The 19198-nt window shown below is 38.5% G+C and overlaps 1 protein-coding gene across 1 annotated transcript in view; it reads left to right on the top strand.

The window, feature by feature from the left end:
• Positions 1-2081: 2081 nt before the first annotated feature.
• Positions 2082-19198, top strand: part of TMC7 (transmembrane channel like 7) — a 72344-nt gene continuing 55227 nt past the window's right edge. Inside the window, exon 1 of the mRNA XM_020965398.2 lies at positions 2082-2237. Coding sequence (XP_020821057.1) covers positions 2192-2237 — 46 coding nt within the window. The 5' untranslated portion in view covers positions 2082-2191. The remainder of the gene's footprint in view (positions 2238-19198) is intronic.

The raw sequence follows: 19198 nt of genomic DNA, 5'->3' as shown, positions 1-19198 counted from the left end.
AGTTCCTAAAGGGACTTTGGAACGGTACTGGGGGAGGTGAAAGCTCTATTTCTATACACTTTGTTAGGTGAAACTTCTGGGATTCACAATAGAGCTGGTCAGCAAGGCTTGTGAGATGACTGTCCTTTTTGAACAGTCCTATAGCTAACTGAGCATTCAAAGACTGGCAAAATAATTAGTTCCAGGTGACAAATGAGGAGAAAAGAAAAAAAAAGGGAAAACCAGCATACTCACAGTATTCATACTCACCCTTCTTTCCCAGTGTTACTAGCCAACCTATAATGCCCACCATGATGTGGCCATGGGGGACAGTTCCATAATATCCATCACCTCATCCACTTCCTTTTTGTTCACTCTAGACTTTGGAGCCATGCCTGCCCACCTTCCCAAATAATATGGGGTCCATGCCTGTGGGGATGGATGGATTTAGTGGGGTCATATTTGAAGTTGCTCTTCACCTTTCCCTACTGACTGCTGCTTTGTTTTGGAGGCAGGAAGCCCATGTGTCCATGCCTGGAGTCAGAGATCTTCTGACGGGACATGCTACTGTTGCTGCCAAGGCAAAGTGGAAGCCCCACTTTACAGATGAGGAAACTGAAGCTTAGAGTGGTTAAGGGACCTGCCCCAAGGTCACACTAAGTCAGTGGCAGAAGTAGGACTAAGGACCAGTTTTGATGACCCAGTCCAGTATGTTTTCCACTCTGCCACTCTTTAGGGTGTGTTTTCCAGAGATTCCTTAAATTGCACAATTTATTTCTAAGTAAGTGTCTCCTGCCCCAAAATAAAGTCATTCAATCGACAAGCATTTATTAAGTGCTTACTATATGCAAGGCACTGTGCCAAGTGGTAGGGATACAAATGCAAGTCCCCCCCCCCAAAAAAAAAGCTTTATGGTATGTACATTGAGTAAGTCAACCTGCAATTCCACCTTTAAGTCTCTCTGCTATTGACAAGCAAACACAGGTGGGGAACAATTATTTTTGTTCAATCATTTCAGTCAGGTCAGACTCTTCATGACCCCATTTGGGTTTTCTTGGCAAAGATTCTGGAATGATCTCCCATTTCCTTCTCCAGATCATTTTAGAGATGAGGAAACTGAGGCAAACAGGATTAAGTCACTTGCCCAGTGTTACACAGCTACCAAGTGTCTGAAGCCAGATTCAGTGAAGATGAGCCTTCTTGACTCCAGGCCTAGCACTCTATCCATTGCTTGGCCTAGCTGCTCCTAGCTACAGAGAAGTAAAGTGTAAGTCTAAGGTAAGTTGGAGGTACAGCTAGAACTGGAATCCAGTTCCTGGGATGGTGTTTTTTTGGTCCCAGAAAGGGTTTCTCAAAGCAGCTCTGGAAAGATACCATTTTTTTCTCTTTAAGAAACTCTTCCATAACCATGGAGGACCCTGTACCACCTTCACATCTCCCCAACCCCATCCCCAATCTATTCTCCCTGAGGTCCCAAAGTAAGTCAATACTCAGTCACCTATCACTATAGCCTCTGCTGTTTTGTAGGTGCTGACCAGACACTGAGTAAAATGGCCTACAATTCCTAGGGATCCCCCAATTAGGCATGATCCTCATTCTGGGACACGTTTTTCTCTTCCTCTTCCCCTCCCCCCCTTAATAAATCTACAAGGCTCAATCACAGCATCTCCCCAAATGCTTGAGGAGAGCAGAGATACTCCTGGGAAAGGTAATTTCATTTTATTGAGTGACTGGTAGTCTCTTAATTTAACATACTACAGGAATTCTAATATTTTTCCTACCGAGTCTCCTACTTTCCATCCTTAGTGTTACCCCTCTCTCCCATGCTCGATGAGAAGTCTCTACTCTTTAAGGCCCCGTTCCTCTCACTCCTCATCTCTCCTCCTGCTAACTTGCCCTAACAACCCCGAGAGCTCGACTGTTTCGGTCGTCTGGATGCATGGCACTGACTCCGTACACCTAGATGTCTTCTGGAATCGAAGTTTGGGACTCCTGCCTCCTAAGCTGAGAGCCAGCCAAAAGTCGGTGCTGAAGTGCAGGCCCTCCTCTGAATTCCCAGATCCAGTGCCCTCCCACTGCTTCTGTGACGTCAGTGGCCGGAACCTGGAATCTCAGCGGCTGGGAGGCTGGGCAGGGCCACAGCCCTAGTTGTCTCCTACTTTTCCTCCTTTTTCTCTTTTCTCCTCCATCTCCTCTTTCCAGTCGCGCGGCCATGAGCGACACTAGCTCGGTCAGCGGCTGGGACAGCCACAGAGACGGTAGGCAAAGGGGACGGGGAGGACGGGGGCCTGGGTTGCACTGCAACATTTAGAATGAGCGTCTTGGGGTATTCCCCAGAGCAGACTTGGGAGAATGGGCAGCTCCCCTCCGCCCGCACCAACTGGTTCCCAGGCCGTGGAGGAGACACAGGGAAGGGTGAGACCCCCTTAAGTCAGGGACGCAGGAGTCTCCAGGGAAGCTGTAGCTCTTTATCCAAATCTGTGCTTCCCTCTCGTGAATTTAAGAACGGAAGGAGAGAATCTTTCTGGACTCTCTACTGGCTGGACCCTCCAGCGTCTGGAAGTTTGGGATCAGTCTTGTAACTGAGCTGTTCCTACCTTCTCAGGGCTCTCATTCGCCGAAAAACTTAGTTGGATGAAAACAACCATAATCAACTTGTAGCTAGAAGGCAGGCAGCGTGGAGTAATTGAAAAGGAAATTGAACTGGGAATCGGAAGAACTAAATTCTCTAGTTTTACCTCTCACATTTATGCCTAAGTGTAATCTCAGTCAGACAAGTGACTAATTCAGGACCTGTTTTCCCTATCCTGAAAATCCTCATTTATGTAGAGCTTTTAAGTTTAAAGTGCTTTCTCTACCATGAGGAGGTTGGCTAGAATGATCAGAGGTGGCCAACGTGTCCACAAAAGCATGTTTTGGTTTCAGAGGAGCACCTTCTCCAACACAAAATCTCGATATTGACGTAGAAGTTGTGGGAGGTTCCTGGGTAGCCACCTAACATTTTAAAATCTTACTAGACAAAAATAGTTACAAGAAATGTAGTATCTTATTTCGTTTATCTCTGCCCCAGTGAGAAAATTTTCCCCCTTACATAAACTACTTATTCAAAATGACTAGAGATTGTTAATGGATGGACAGCAGTTCTGGGCAGCATGATTTAAAAAAAAATCCAAATATTGAAACATTACTAAATGAAAGAGCCGTCAGTCAACAAGCATTTATTTAAGTGCTGTGTGTCAGGCACTGAAGTCCCCCTGGCTCTCAAGGAGTTCACATTCTAATGGAGCAGACACAATGTGTAAATAACCATATGTTCATACAAGATATATCTGGAGTCCACCACTTATTAGCAGCAGGGGAGGAGGAAAGGCCACCTGCAGAAGGTGGTGTATTAGCTAAGACTTGAAGGAAGCCCTGGATCCCAAAGCCCTGAGATAACATTGAGCTTTGTATATTCTGTGTATTATGTGGATGTCCTCTGGGATTTAAGGGTTTCAACAAACCATTTTGAGTTTTTACTGGTTTTAATTATTCCTGCTACTGTTTAGGAAAATTCACTAATTTTATGGTAGAAGTGATTATGTTTTTGGTACTGTTCTGGCATTTCCCATGCACTGTAGAAAATAAGCATTTAGAACAAATTTAAACGTGATATTTAGATAGGATAGTGACCTGTCAAAACTTTTTGCTTTAAATTTATTTTAGTGGATAAAACATTGACCTGGTAATTTACTGGCTGTGTGTGATCATGGAGAGTTCATCTCTTTTGAAGCTCAGTTTTTTCATCTTTAAAATGAAGATAATCACGAATGACCTGCTTCAGAGAGTTGGGAGGGGGAAGGGTAATGGAAGAGTTGTGTAGATCTTAAAACGCTACAATGATGTAATATTATTATTAATATTACAAATTACCTATAAAGCTTAACTCTTGCCAGACACACTGTTATCATTGCCCATGTATGGGTGTGGTTGATTTCTAATATGATTCACTAGTGTATTTTGGAAAGAGGATATGTCTCTTCAGATATAGAATCTTCTCAGAATGTCCAAGAAATACCAAGCCCTTCTGGTTAGGCATCACATATGTTTCTTGTCACTTAAGGTTTCCAAGAGGGCTTCTATTCCTGTAGAACAAGGGTCCCCAATTTGATTTAGATATCTGGTTACAGAAATTGTCTTTTGACATCTCAAAAAAGAAACAAGAAGAGAACTGGGTAAGAACGTCTCTGTAGGACTAGGAACCAAACGAATATTTGGCTGCCCTCACAGCTAACTACAAGCAAAAGTTAAATTGATTTACATCTGGAAAATACCTTAGATGACAAGTCCTCTAATCCATTCCTCTCTTTTTCCAATGAGGGGCCATAGAGTTTAAATGACTCTCATAGGTAGGACTGGAACACACTTCCTTTGGCCCCACATCCATATCTCTTTTCCACAGTACCACACTACTCCATGTTTCCCTTTGCTTGGGCCACAGGCGGTTAACACTCCTGGATTGAAACTAACAGGATGCAGTTTAAAAAAATAAATTTTATTGACAGTTTTTTCATTTCATATTATCTGTATATTCCAGTGCATTCGTCTTCTTCCCAGAGTCATCCCACAAATGAAAAAATAAAAAAGAGGGAACAAACAATTCAGTAAAAACACTATATTGGAAAAGTCTACCATTATATGTAGTTTCCTACAGCAACAGTCACCCACCTCTGCAAAGAAGCTTGGGGAATGTGCCTTTTTATATCCATATTCTGGGATCAAGGTTAATTGTTATAAATTTGGAAGCATTCCATATTTATTGTTTTGTGGTTATTTTTTTCCATTTACATTGCTGTAATCATTGTGTACATTGTTTGCTAGATTCTACTTATTTCATTTTGCATAAATGAGTTCATAGGAGTCTCCTTATGCTTCTCCGCTTTCATCATAGTCATCTTTTCGTACAACCCAGTCATATTTTGTTAAATTTTTGTACCACAACTGTTTAGCCATTACTGAACAGTTGGATCACAGCAAGAAATTTCAGAGAATGAAATGCATATTTCTGTTTAGAGGTTCCAAACTAGGTTCCAAACTCAATGATACAAATAGAGGGCCAAGTACCGGGTGGAGGAGAACTGCATGGTCTAGGTGGCCACAAGTGGATGAGAGTCAGGAAGACCTGAGTTCAAATCCAGCCTCAAACACTGACTAGCTGGGTAACCCTGGGCAAGTCACTTAACCTCTCTGCTTCAGTTTCTTCAGCTGTAAAATAATATATAATACCACCCAATTCACAGGGTAGAGATAATATTTGTAAAGTACTTAGCACAGTGCCTGGCACATGGTAAGCACTATATAAATGTTAGCCATCATGATGATGATGATGTTTGATTGGGTTGGACCCTTTGGAACAAGTCCTTTATGGAAAGAAGACCTGATTGCTGCGTAGGGGTGGTTTGAGAATGGCAAGTTCCACATAAACTTGCATGACATTGCTGCCCCAAAAGCCGGTGCAGTCTTGGGTTGCTTTGATAGAAATACAGTGTCCAGAGCAAAAGAGGCATAGTCTTCTTGTAACCTTCACTGCTCAGTTCACATCTACAATGCTATGTTCAGTTCTGGATGTCCCATATCTGGAGGAACGCTAATTAAATGAAGCACGTCCAGAGAAGAGTGGAAAGGTCAAATGTTAGAGGTCTTAACATGTTAGAAAGGTCATGAAGTGGTAGATGTATTCTGGCAGAGCTATGATTAGTAAGAAAAAGGTACGGTGAGTCATATTATGGCAAAGGGTAAGTGAAATCTTTTTTTTAAATGACTTTTACATTTTTTTCTTAGTCTGTACTAAAACAACAATTAACAAGTATTTCTGAATTCAAATGAATTCTAGTTTATAGAAATATCCAAATATAGTTGGGTGTTACAGTGGGTAGAGCACTGGGCCTAGAGTCAAAAAGACTTGAGTTCAAATCTAGCCTCAGCTACTAGCTGTTTGATGCTAGGCAAGTCATTTAACTTCTTTTTGCCTCAATTTCTTCATCTGTAGACTGGAGATAATAATAGCACCTATCTCCAGAATTGTTGTGAGAATCAAATAAGAAAGTAGTTGCAAATCATAAGTACTAGCTATTAAGTACTCTTAACTACTTACAGCTTTCGTTTTTTAAAAGTAAGAAATTTCTTGTAAGAAAAATTAATACCTTATTTAATTTCTTTCAATTATATTTTCAGTTCCAAATTTTCTCTCACCTACCATTCTTATTTGTTCATATTTTTTATTTTATATTTTTACATTTATATTTATTTGTTTATTTATATGTCATTTTTATTATATTGGCTCAGCCTACCCAAGAGCAATTAATATTTCTCCAGTTTTTTTTAGCTCTGTCCTTACGTGTGTGAAGAAGGCAAGAAAAATAAGGCCCTTTGGTATATCTAGACGTACAAAACAAATTTCTGCATTAGCCATGTTTCAAGAACAAAAAATAAGCAAAAAAGGGAGAAAGAAATAGAAAAAAATACACTTCAATTTTCACTCAGAGTCCACCAGCTCTCTTTTTGGAGGCAGATAGCATATTTCATTTATGAGTCCCTTGGAACTGTGGTGGGTCATTGTGTTGATCAGAATTACTAAGTCTTTCAAAGTTGATTATCTTTACAATACTGTTGTTACTGTATAAAACGTTCTGGTTCTGCTTCTGTTCACGTCAGTTTGTATCAGTTCATATAAGTCTCCCCAGGTTTTTCTGAAACCACCCCCGTCATCATTTCTTTTTGTTTGTTTGTTTTGTGTTTTTGTTTTTTGTGAGGCAGTTGAAGTTAAGTGACTTGCCCAGAGTCACACAGCTAAAGTGTCAAGTGTCTGAGGCCACATTTGAACTCAGGTCCTCCCGACACCAAGGCCAGAGCTCTATCTACTTCGCCAACCCACTCTTCATCATTTCTTATAGCACAATAGTGTTTCATCACATTTATATACTGTATAACTTGTTCACCCATTCCCCAATTGTTGGGCATTCCTTCAATTTCCAATTCTTTGCTACCACAAATAGAGCTACTATTAATGTTTTTGTAAATATCAGCCACTTTCCACTTTCTTTGATCTCTAGGTATAGACCTAGTAGTGGCATCACTGGGTCAAAGAACATGTACAGTTCAATAACTTTTGAGGAATAGTTCCAAATTGCTTTCCAGACTGGTTGGATTAGTTCACAGCTCCATTAACAGTATATTAGTGTACCTATTTTTCCACATTTCCTCCAGCATTTGTTATTTTCTTTTTTTGACATCTTAGACAATCTGTTGGGTATGAGGTGGTACCCCAGAATTGTTTTAATTTTACAATTCTTTAATTATTAGTGATTTGTAGGATTTTTTTTTCATATGGCTATTGGCAGCTTTGATTTTTTTTCTCTGAAAATTGCCTATTTATATTATTTGACTGTTTATCAATTGGGGAATAGCTTTTCTTCTTGCAAACCAGTTCCCTACATATTTGAGAAATTAGACCGTTATCAGAGAAACTTTCTACAAAGACTTTTGCCTCATTTTCCTGCTTTTCTTCTACTTTTAGCTATATTAGTTTTGTTTGTAAAGAAATTTTAATTTTATGCTATCAAAATTATCCACTTTACTTCTTGTGAGCCTATCTCTTAATTAGTCATGAACTATTCCCCTATGCATAGATCTGACAGGTAATTTCTTCTGTGCTTCACTAATTTGCTTATTTCTAAGTTTTTTCTAAGTTATCAATTTCTAAGTTATCTTGGTATGTGGCATGAAATGTTGGTCTATGCCTAGTTTCTGCCAGACTATTTTCCAGTTTTCCCAATGGTTTTTTGTCAGATAATTCTTGTAGAAGTAGTTGGGATCTTTGGGTTCATTAAATACTAGGTTGCTCTGCTCATTTGCTTCTGTATATTGTGTAAATAATCTGTTCTACTGATCAACCTCTCTATTTCTTAGCCAGGACCAAATTGCTTTGATGATTATAGCTATGTTCGTTAGTTTGAAATGTAGTACTGCTAGTCCCCTTTTACATTTTAAAAACTGATTTCCCTTTTGTTCTTGCAGATGAATTCTGTTATGATTTTTTTTCTAGCTCTGTAAAGTAATTCTTTGGTAATTTGGTTGGTATGAAATTGAACAAGTAAATTAATTTAGGTAGTATTGTCATTTTTATTATATTGGCTCAGCCTACCCAAAAGCAATTAATATTTCTCCAGTTTTTTTTAGATCTGTCCTTATTTGTGTGAAGAGTGTTTTGTAATTATTTATGTTCATATAATTCTCAGTAGGTAGATTCCCAAGTATTTTATGCCACCTGTAGTTATTTTAAATGGAATTTCTCTTTCTATCTCTACTTGCTGGGTTTTATTGATATATATATATATATATATATATGTATGTATATATATATATATATATATATATATATATATATATATATATATATATACATATAACATGCTAATGATTTGTGTGGGTTTGTTTTATATCTTCCAACTCTGCTGAAGTAGTTAATTGTTTTAATTAGCTTTTTAGTTGACTCTAGGGTGCTCTGCAAAGTATGATAGGTATGTTTTCTCATTTTCCATGCTTGTACTTCAGGGTCTTTTTCTTGACTTATTACTATCGCAAGCATTTCTAGTACAGTACTGAATAGTAATGGTGATAACGGAAATCCTTGCTTCATCCCTAATCTTATTGGAAAGGGTTATCCCTATTACAGATAATGTTTACTCTTGGTTTAAGATAGATACTACTTATCATTTTAAGGAAAACTCCATTTATCCTTGTGCTTTCTAAAGTGTATTTTTTTTACCAGAAATGGAAGGTGTATTTTGTCAAATGCTTTTTCTGCCTCTATTAAAATAATATATTTGGTTACTGATATAGTCAATTATGCTTACAGTTTTCCTAATATTGAACCCATCGTGCATTCTTGATATAAATCCAATCTGGTTGTAGTTTTGCTGTCTGAGAGGTTGAGACCCCTGGAGTACAGGATGGGGTCATCTGGAATGAATTCACAGACTCAAGCATTCTTTAAGTCAAGTTGGCAAAAAGTTTATTGTTATGCTTTTCAGCGGGCAAGGATTCTTAAGGAACCTGCAAGAGACTAAGGATGGTACTAGGGTTTATATGGAGAAGGGCATGGGAAAGGAATGCCAGGGATACTGATTAGGTAATTTAAAGGTACAGGTGTCTTTGGGAGCTATGGATGGGAAAGTGTAGGGAGTATACCAGACAAGGGAGGGAGATGACAGAGGTATGGATCTTTGAAGTCTGCCAGGAGGAAGAGTCCTTGTGCTGGCCAAGGACAAAACTCCCTGAGGTGGGCAAGGCACCCCTCTCCCTCTGTCTTGATAAGAGAATGCTCTACAGCAACAACAAAGCTTTCTTACAAGACAGGAACTTACTAAGGAATTGGGAGGCTTCCAGAGACATGATCTGAGGGCTGGGTCCTGAGCAGCCCAGCACTCTCTCACCCAGCTTTGTATAGCCGCACCAGGGAGAGAGATAAGGGTCTTGCTGGGGCCCACATATGAGTAATTGCTAGGCATAGTGTCCTTGGGCTGGGGAGAAATTGTGAAAGACAGTGTTTCTGAGGCTAGGGAGAAATTGGGGTCCGAGTACAAGCACCTAAAAATAAGCACCCAAGCACCCCGTCAATATTTATGAAGCACTTTGCAAAGGTTAAAGCACTAAATGCCTACTATTATTATTATTATTTGTCTCAATAGTGCTTAGAATAGTCACTAGAACATAGCACTTAATTTTTTTAATCATTCAGGAAAATGCACTATCAAAACTGAGTCACAATTAGCTGAAATAGAATTTTTTTGTTTCCATTTTTTCCAAGGCCACAGACTGGAATGCAGTAGAATATTATAAGTCTAGTAATCTTGAATTATTAAAAAGAAAAATGAAATAACTTTGTTCTGCCTGCAAGGTGGGGCGAGGTAGTAGAAAGGAGGAGTTGGAATCCTGAGATTTTGAGAGTAGTGAAGCTTTATGCCACTAGCAAGGAATGAGACAATGTGAGGTTTCCAGTTCCTGGGTCTATGATCACTAAGGTTAATAAGTACATTTTGTCCTTTTTCATACAGATTAAATCCATGCTCCATGGTCTAGCTATGTTAAATAAGGGTTAAATTGAAATTCATATTAAGAGCTTGTTTTTGCCCTGAAGCTGTGTAATTTTTCATGCTTACCTGCTCACTACACCCCTCTGAGTCAATTTCCTCCCTTGAAGCCTTTTAATCTTCCTCTCTGCAGCCCTATTCTATGTGGCTGTTTAACTCAATCAGATGGTTGACAATCCTACCATTTCCCTTCATGAGGGAGGTGTTTTTTTCTGACTAGGTTCTGGGTCAGTCTGGACACAGCTACTTGACCTTTTTTCTTTTGTTCTGAACCAGTAGTTTGTAGAGTGAGGTGGGGGAGGAGGAGAATGGGGAGTGTGTGTGGGTGGATTAGTTTTGCTCAGCACCTGGAAACTCATTAAGCTCAGCAAGTTTTCTTGGTTTTTTTGTTTATTTTTTTTCCCCAGGAAATGAGGAGCAAGAGGATCAAAGACAGGAAATAAAATTTCAATACTGTAACCTGTGTCGTAATCTAGCTACTTTTTACAGACCACTATTTCTATCTGAAGCCATCCAACATTGAGCACAAGCCAGGTCCTGACAGAATTAGGTTCTAAAATTAATTGTGAGACAAGAGAATCCTGACCTTATAAAAGTAGTATATCAGTCTAATCTGTTATCTACAAGATGTGCACATACACATTTAAAAAAAAATTAGTATTTTATTTTTCCTCAGTTACATGTGAAAACAATTTTAACATTCATTTTTAAAACTTTGAGTTCCAAATTCTCTCCCTTCCTCTCCCCGCCCTTTCCTCATTGAGAGGGCAAGCAATTCAATATAGGTTATATATATGTACTTATGCAAAACACTTCCATAATATTCATGTTGTGAAAGACTAAGTATATTTCCCTCCATCCTATCCTGCCCCCTTCCACAACATTTATTCTATTCTCTCTTTCCTTTCACCTTGTCCTTCCTCAAAAGTGTTTTGCTTCTGACTATGCCCTCCCCCAATTTGCCCTCCTTTCTATCACCCTCCCTGTCTTATACCCTTCCCCTCCTACTTTCCTTTAAGGTAAGATAGATTTCCATACCCAATTGAGTGTGTATGTTATTCCTTCTTTGAGACAATTCTGATGAAAGTAAAGTTCACTCACCTCCCCCTCTTCCCCTCCACTGTAAAAGCTTGTCTCTTTTATGTAAGATAATTTACACCACTCTACCTCTCCCTTTCTCTTTCTCCCAGTACATTCCTCTCACACCCCTTAATTTTATTTTTTATATATCATCCCTTCTTATCCAACTTACCCTGTGCCCTCTGTCTATATATACTCCTAACTACCCAAATAATGAGAAAGATCTTATGAGTTACAAATATCATCTTTCCATGTAGGAACATATACAGTTTAACTTTAATGAGTCGCTTATGATTTCTCTTTCCTGTTCACCTTTTCATGCTTCTCTTGAATCTTTTATTTGAAAGTCAAAATTAGCTGTGATCTTTTCTCAAGAATGAATGAAATTCCTCTATCTCATTGAATTTCCATTTTTCCTCTGAAGGATATATTCAGTTTTGCTGGGTAGGTGATTCTTGGTTGTTATCCTAGCTCCTTTGCCCTCCAAATATCATATTCCAAGCCCTCCAATCCTTTAATGTAGAAGAAGCTGCTAAATCTTGCGTTATCCCAATTGTGGATCATAATACTTGAATTGTTGCTTTCTGGCGGCTTACAATATTTTCTCGTTGACCTGGGAACTCTGGAATTTGGCCATAATATTCCTGGGAGTATTTCTTTTAGGATCTTTTTTCAGGAGGTGATCAGTAGAGTCTTTCAATTTCTGTTTTGCCCTCTGGCTCTAGAATATCAGGGCAGTTTTCCTTGATAATTTCCTGAAAGATGATGACTGGGCTCTTTTTTAAATCATGGATTTCACGTAGTCCAATAATTTTAAAATTAGCTCTCCTGGATCTATTTTCAGGTCAGTTGTTTTTCCAATGAGATATTTCACATTGTCTTCAATTTTTTTCATTCTTTTGGTTTTATTTTATAATTTCTTGATTTCTCATAAAGTCATTAGCTTCCATTTGCTCCATTCTAATTTTTAAGAAATGATTTTCTTCAGTGAGCTTTTGGAACTCCTTTTCCATTTGGCCAATTCTGGTTTTTAAGGCATTCTTCTCCTCATTGGCTTTTTGGACCTTTTTTTTGCCATTTGTTCTAGTCTATTTTTTAAGGTGTTATTTTCTTCAGGATTTTTTGGATCTCCTTTAGCAAGCTGTTGACTCATTTTTCATGATTTTCTTGCATCGCTGTCATTTCTCTTCCCAATTTTTCCTCTACTTTTCTTATTTGATTTTCAAATTTTTTTCTGAGCTCTTCCATGACCTGAGACCAATTCATATTTTTCTTGGAGGCTTTCGATGTAGGAACTTTGACTTCGTTGTCTTCTGAGTGTGTGTTTTGATCTTCCTTGTCACTAAAGTAAGTTTCTGTAGTCAGAGGTTTTTTTTCCCCATTGTTTGTTCATTTTCCCAGGCTGTCACTTGACTTTTTGACTTTTTGTTAAGGTAGGCCTTTGCTTCTAGTGTGGAGGGTGAACTGTCCTAAGTTTCAGGAGTTTTGTGTAGCTATTTTCAGAGCTACTTCTAGGGATCTATAAGTTTTCAGTTCTTCCAAGGTGGCATGACTGAAGGAGAAGTGTTTACTCCTCTCCTGACCTGTGCTCTGCTTTGTGAATGACCACAATCATTTTTTTTTGTGAGGCAATTGAGGTTGACTTGCCCAGAGTCATACAGCTAGTGAGTGTTATGTGTCTGAGGCTAGATTTGAACTCAGGTCTCCTGACTCCAAGGCTGGTGCTCTATCCACTGCACCACCTAGCTGCCCTCACAAGCACTCTTTTCTGCCCTGAAACTGTGAGAAGGGTCCCCTCTCCATTGCTGCTGCAAGCTCTGTTATGCCTTCACTCCTCCAGGACTGCTACCCAGAACTGTGACCCAAATCCAAGTATGGGCAAAGCAATAGAGTTCTGCCTCAGAGGCCCTGTAATCTCCTTCTGATCAGTTTTTCAATCCCCTTACTGGCTGTGGTCTGGGAGCTCTGGAAGCAACCACAAGCCACTGCTGCTGCTGACCCATTCACTTCCAAGGCCTGCTCCTGGTTTGCTGGGGCTGGGGCTATGCTGGTGCCGCCTGTGATGGCTTGCGTTCCTCTCTCACCCTCTCAGACATTTCCTGCTGTCCTTCTAAGTTGTATTTGGTGTCTGTGGGCTGAGAAGTCTGAAACCCACCACTGCACCACTGAAAACCACCCACAGTGATTCAGTCCCCTCAGGCCTGCTTCGAGTTTGCTGGGGCCCAGTCTGTGCTGGTGTGGCTTGCGCTGGACTGCACTTCTCTTACATCCTGGTGCAACATACCTTTTCTGTACACCTTCTAGGTTGTCTTAGGCTGGAAATTTATTTCACTCTTTTTTGTGGGTTCTACTGCTCTAGAATTTGTTTAGAATCATTTTAAAAGATATTTAGATGGATTTGGGGGAGAGCTCAGGCAAGTCCCTGCCTTTACTTAACCATCTTGGCTCCACCCCCCCACATATTATTGATAATAATGCTTTAAACGTTGGCCAGTTGTTGAATTGAGTGTAGGAAAAAGGAGAGTGGGGTGCAAAAGAACAGAGTTGTAAAATCAGACCCAGGGTGTATAGGAGATGGAGAAAAAAAGGGAAAGGAGAGGAAAATCTTTTATTATCCTCATTCTCTCCACTTCCAGGTAGTCCTGTATCTTTCTTAGCCATTAAATACTTCAAAGTGCTTATAATTTGCCTCTTAAAAAAAAAGAACTTTCTAACAGCTATCAATAATCAATTAACATTTTAAAATATCTACTATGTTCCAGGCACTATGCTAAGTGCTGGAGATACAAAAAAAAAGGGCAAAAGAGAGCCCCTGCCCTGAAGGAGTTTATAATCTAATGGGGGAGAAAATGGGCAAACAAATATATACAAAATGCACTATATACATGATAAATAGGAAATAATTAACAAGGAAGGTGCTAGAATTAAGAGGGATTGGGGAAAACTTCCTGTAGAAGGTGAGATTTTAGCTGGGACTTAAAGGAAGTTCGAGAGGTCAGTAGTTGGAGTTGAATAGGGAGAGCATTCCAGTTATGGGAGAAACACCAAAGAAAATGCCCACAGGATAAGATTCTAGGATCTAGAGCTGGAAGGGAGTCTAGAGATCTTCTAGTCTCTGACTTTTGTGTGTGTCATGGATCCCTTGGGCTGCTGCATTCATGAAGCCTGTTGACCCAAACTCAGGTCATAGTCTAATAGAGGAGAAACCATGCAAACAAATTTGTTCAAACAAGCTATGTACAGGATAAATAAGAAATAATTTACAGAAGGAAGCCATTAGGAATAAGAGGGTTAGGGAAAGCTTCCTGTAGAAGATGGCATTTTAGTTGGGACTTGAAGGAAGCTAAGGGAGCTCAGTAGGCAGAATTGAGGAGGAACAGGGATGGGGACAGTTAGAGAAAATGCCTGGAGCTGAGAGATGGAGTGTCTTATTTGTGAAATAGACAGGAGGCCAGTGTCAGTGAATCAAAGAATATGTGTTGGAGAGTAAAGTGTAAGAAGACTAGAAAGGTAGGAGGGGGATAGGTTATAAAGGGCTTTGAATGCCAAATAGAGCACTTTGTATTTGATCCTGGAGGTAATAGGAAGCCATTGGAGTTTATTGAATAGGAATGGGGTGGTGGTGGTGGTGGTGTGTATGTGCGACATTGTGTGCTACAGTTACCCAAAAATAACACTTGGAGATTTTCTAGGTATAAAGTGAAAGATTTATTATGTTATCGCGAGAAGCAGGCGTCTGCTTCGTCCGGCAGTCCGAGCAAAGCCACGCGAGGCACAAAGGTCAGAACAAAGGTTATATAGTCCTAACGCAGAGACACCCACCCACCACTGGCTGTAAATTCCCATTGGACAGGAATTTCAGCCTTACAATCTAAAACGCAAAAATCTACCCCAGAAACAAGGAATCTCATTATAATACTACCAATCCTAACTATTTTATCCTTATTTAGCATTAGCCATTACCTAATACTAATGTAACAGTACAGATTATGTGTTTTTCTAGGAACTTGAAACTTGGGCCTATTCAGGCCAGCGTAACCAACCTTGAGTTTGTAACAGTCTACAAAACTGTTACACTCAGTCCATCTGAGAGATCTCACATTGTCTCACTCAACATGGTATATCCAAAACTATCTAAAAGTCTCAAGAAGGGCCATATGCACCATTTGCCTCTGTTTCCCCACCTTCTACTCAGTCCTCTTGCCATCCATCTTCAGATTCTACCACTCTACTGAATCTACAAGGATACTCTTAAAACTGTTAGTTTTTTTAAATTTAAATTTATATTTTCCTTTTTAAAAATAATATTTTATTTTCCCCTCAATTACACGTAAAAGCAAATTTAAACTTTATTTTTAAAGTTTTCAATTCCAAATTCTATCCCTCCCTTCCTGAGACGGTAAGTAGTCTGGTACAGGTTATACATGGCAATCATGTAAAACATTTCCATATTAGTCATTTTGAGCAAGAAAATTTAGAAAAAAAGGAAGAAAGAAACAAGTAAGGAAGGAAAAAAAGAAAGGTAGCATGCTTTGGTCTGTATGTAGCCAATAACAGTTCTTTCTCTGGAAGCAGATAGATTTTTCATCACGAGTCCTTTCGGATTGTCTTGAATCATCTCAACATATTGCTAAGAATACCTAAGTCATTCACAGTTTTTCGTTATACAAAGTTGCTGTTACTGTATACAATGTTATGGTTCTGCTTACTTCATTTTGTATCAGTTCACATAAGTCTTTCCAGTTTTTTTCTGAGATCATTCTACTTGTCATTTCTTATAGCACAATAATATTCCGTTACAATCATATACCACAACTTGTTCACCATTCCTCGATTGTTGGGCATCCCTTCAATTTCCAATTCTTAGCCACTATAAAAAAGAGCTGCTATAAATACTTTTGTACAAATAGGATCTTTTCCATTTTTTTTTCTCCTCTTTTTGAGATATAGTCCTAGCAGTGGTATTGCTGGATCAAAAAGTTTACACAGCTTTATACCTCTTTGGGCATCCTAATGGCTAAATTCATTCATTCAATAAGCAACTACTACATGGAAGATATTAGATTCTGGAGATGTGAAGACAAGAACAATATGACAGCTTTTTCTGATCACTCATAGGGATAAAGATATATTGCAGAGGAAAGAATGACGAATTCAGAGTCAGGGACTGTTTAAACCCTTTCTGCTAACTGCTACCTGTATGATATTGGTAAAGTTTTTTAAGCTCTCTCAGCCTGGATTTCTTTATTCTTGGTGGAAGGAGTTGGACTAGATGCCTAGCTAGACTGAAGAACAGCCTAAGAATGAATGTTAGTATTCCAGTGTAATCATTCTGTGGGTGACCTATAACCAACTTTTCATTATAATGGGATAGATTCAGAAGAGGTGGATTCTAATCTCAGCTCTGCTGCTAATCCAATGTATGACCTTGGTTTTAACCCCCTCTGGGCCTCAGTTTCCTCATCTGTCAATCAGAGATAATGATATTGGCTTTATCTCAATAATCCTATTGTTGGAGAATATACTCTGACAGTATAACAAGAAATTAAAGAGTGAGCTCTCTGTTTAAATATTTTCAAAGTTGAATTATTTATCATTTAACACACACACACACACACACACACACACACACACACACACAGAAAGCTATTTAAGCGTCCAACAGTGGAGGAACAGTTAAATAAATTGTGGTACATTCATGTATAATGTAATTAAGACCAACAAGTGTAAGGAATATAAAGAAATTTTGAAGTACTTTATGAAATAACGATGTGGAAAAAAGCAGAACCCCTATAATAAAGTACATAAGAACTATAGATACATAAAAAGAAAAGTCAGTAAACATGAATGGACAGTGAATCCTGATAGACTGAGACTTAGAGAGTTGGAAAAGTGATGATTTATACATTGAAATTAATTTAAATACAGAGTGTCCCAAAAGTCTTTATGCAGCGTTAAATTTTAATAGCTTAAAATTGTACTGACTTGGTATATATACCCTGTATATGTATTCATAAAGTATATTTAGTTTTATTGACATTTAATATTAAGTTTATAATGAAGTATTTAAAAATAATATCTGCATTAGCTTTCATTGTGCTTGTGAAGGTCAAATGGGATCATAGGGCTGTAGATTTAAGAGTTGGAAGGAACCTTAGAGACCATGTGGTCCAAACTCCTCATCTTTAAGAGTATGAAATGAGAGAGACTATAAATGACTTACCCAATGTCTCATAACTAATTAAAGCCAAGACATGAAACCATGTCCTCTGACCTCCAACCAGTGTGTGTTTTCCTTTAAATGTATATTATCCTTTAAGAAGTATAGAATTTGAAACAAAATATTATGATTTTTCTTTTATTATAGCTATTGTTCACCCCAGGCTAACTTTAGGAATCTCTGTCTCTTTCCTTTACCAAATAGATGTTCAGGAAAATGAAAACTCACTTTTAGTAATAAGCTTGAAACATGAGGAAGGCCAATCTGTTGTTAAAATGTCATTTCATGTCATTTCAAAGGCAAAAACAAACTTTTACCACGTGCTTACTTACTGTGTGCTCAGCACAGGGCTTCTTATTCATTGCTTTGATCAGAGTTCTTAATTCCTTCAAATTTGTTTTTCTTTACAGTGTTCACAATGTTATACCTATTATAGACATTGTTATTCTGGTTCTGCTTTCTCTCCTGTACCTTAATTTATGTAAGCCTTCCCAGGCTTCTCAGAATCCATCACTCTTGCTATCTCTTTCTCTCTCTCCTTCTCTCCCTCCCTCTGTCTCTCTCTCTCTCTCTCTCTCTCTCTCCTCTCTCTCTCTCTCTCTCTATATATATATGTATATATATATGTATGTATGTGTGTGTGTGTGTATATAATATATATATAAAGATAGTATTTCATTACATTCATAGAGCATATATTTCTTTATACATTCCTCAACCGATGTATACTCCCTTTATTTCTAGTTCTTTCCTATGAGAAAAAGATGCTTCCGTAAATATTTTTCTATGGTTGGGTCCTTTTCCACATTCTCAGATCTTGTTGAGGTACAAGCCCGGTGGTGATATTGCTGGGTCTCAGTTAAGTGGCTTTCGGGATAGAGTTCCAAATTGCTTTCCAGAATGCTTAGACAAATTCACATTTCCACCAACAGTGCATTGTTGTGCCTGTCCTCTCAAAGCTTCTCCATCAGTTATCATTTTCTTTTTCTGTCACCTTTGCCAATGTAATGAGTGTAAAGTAGAACCTCAGAGTTAATTAGCATTTTTCCTATTATTGATTTGGAGCGTATTTCATATGCTTGCTGGTAGTTTGCATTTTTTAAACTGCCTTTATATCCTTTGTCTATTTATCTTTTGTGGAATGGCCTCAAATGCTTTTGTCAAATTGTCAAAATTCACTTTAATTTTCATTTCCCTACTTTGGGGGAGAAGGGGTGGTCATGGTTTTGGAGATTGTGGGAGAATATAATGTCAGAAACCAGGCAACCCTAATCAACTCTAAGACAAGTTAATGGTATAGTTGAAAGAGGTTTGGACTTATGTGTGAGATGATCTGGCTCATAATTACAGCTGTATTACTAACTTTTAAAAAAGGTACATTGATATATTTTATTTCAACACATAAAGACTTCCAGTATGCTCCCAGTTGAATCCTCCACAATATGTAATACCTGTACACTCTCACTTTTTATGTGATCCTGGGTAAACTACTTAAGCACTCTAGTCTCCACAGTCTTCATCTGAAAAATCAGGATAGTCAAGTTAACTAACATTTATCAAGTGCCTTCTATATGGCAGGCACTGTGCTAAGTGCTGGGGAAACAAATAAAGGCAAAAACTTCCCTGCCTTCAAGGAGATCCCAGTCTAATTGGAGAGACAACATACAAACAACAATATACACATTTAATTGGACATATCCAACAGAGGGATATTAACTAACATTAAAGGGGATCAAGAAAAGCTTCTTCTTTTTTTGGTGAGGCAATTGGGGTTAAGTGACTAGCCCAG

Source organism: Phascolarctos cinereus, unplaced genomic scaffold (genome assembly GCF_003287225.1).
Source record: "Phascolarctos cinereus isolate Bilbo 61053 unplaced genomic scaffold, phaCin_HiC Scaffold_4;HRSCAF=312, whole genome shotgun sequence".
NCBI classification, from domain to species: Eukaryota; Metazoa; Chordata; class Mammalia; order Diprotodontia; family Phascolarctidae; genus Phascolarctos; species Phascolarctos cinereus.
The sequence above is the reverse complement of the archived record's forward strand: the minus strand, read 5'-3'. Positions and strand labels throughout refer to the sequence as shown.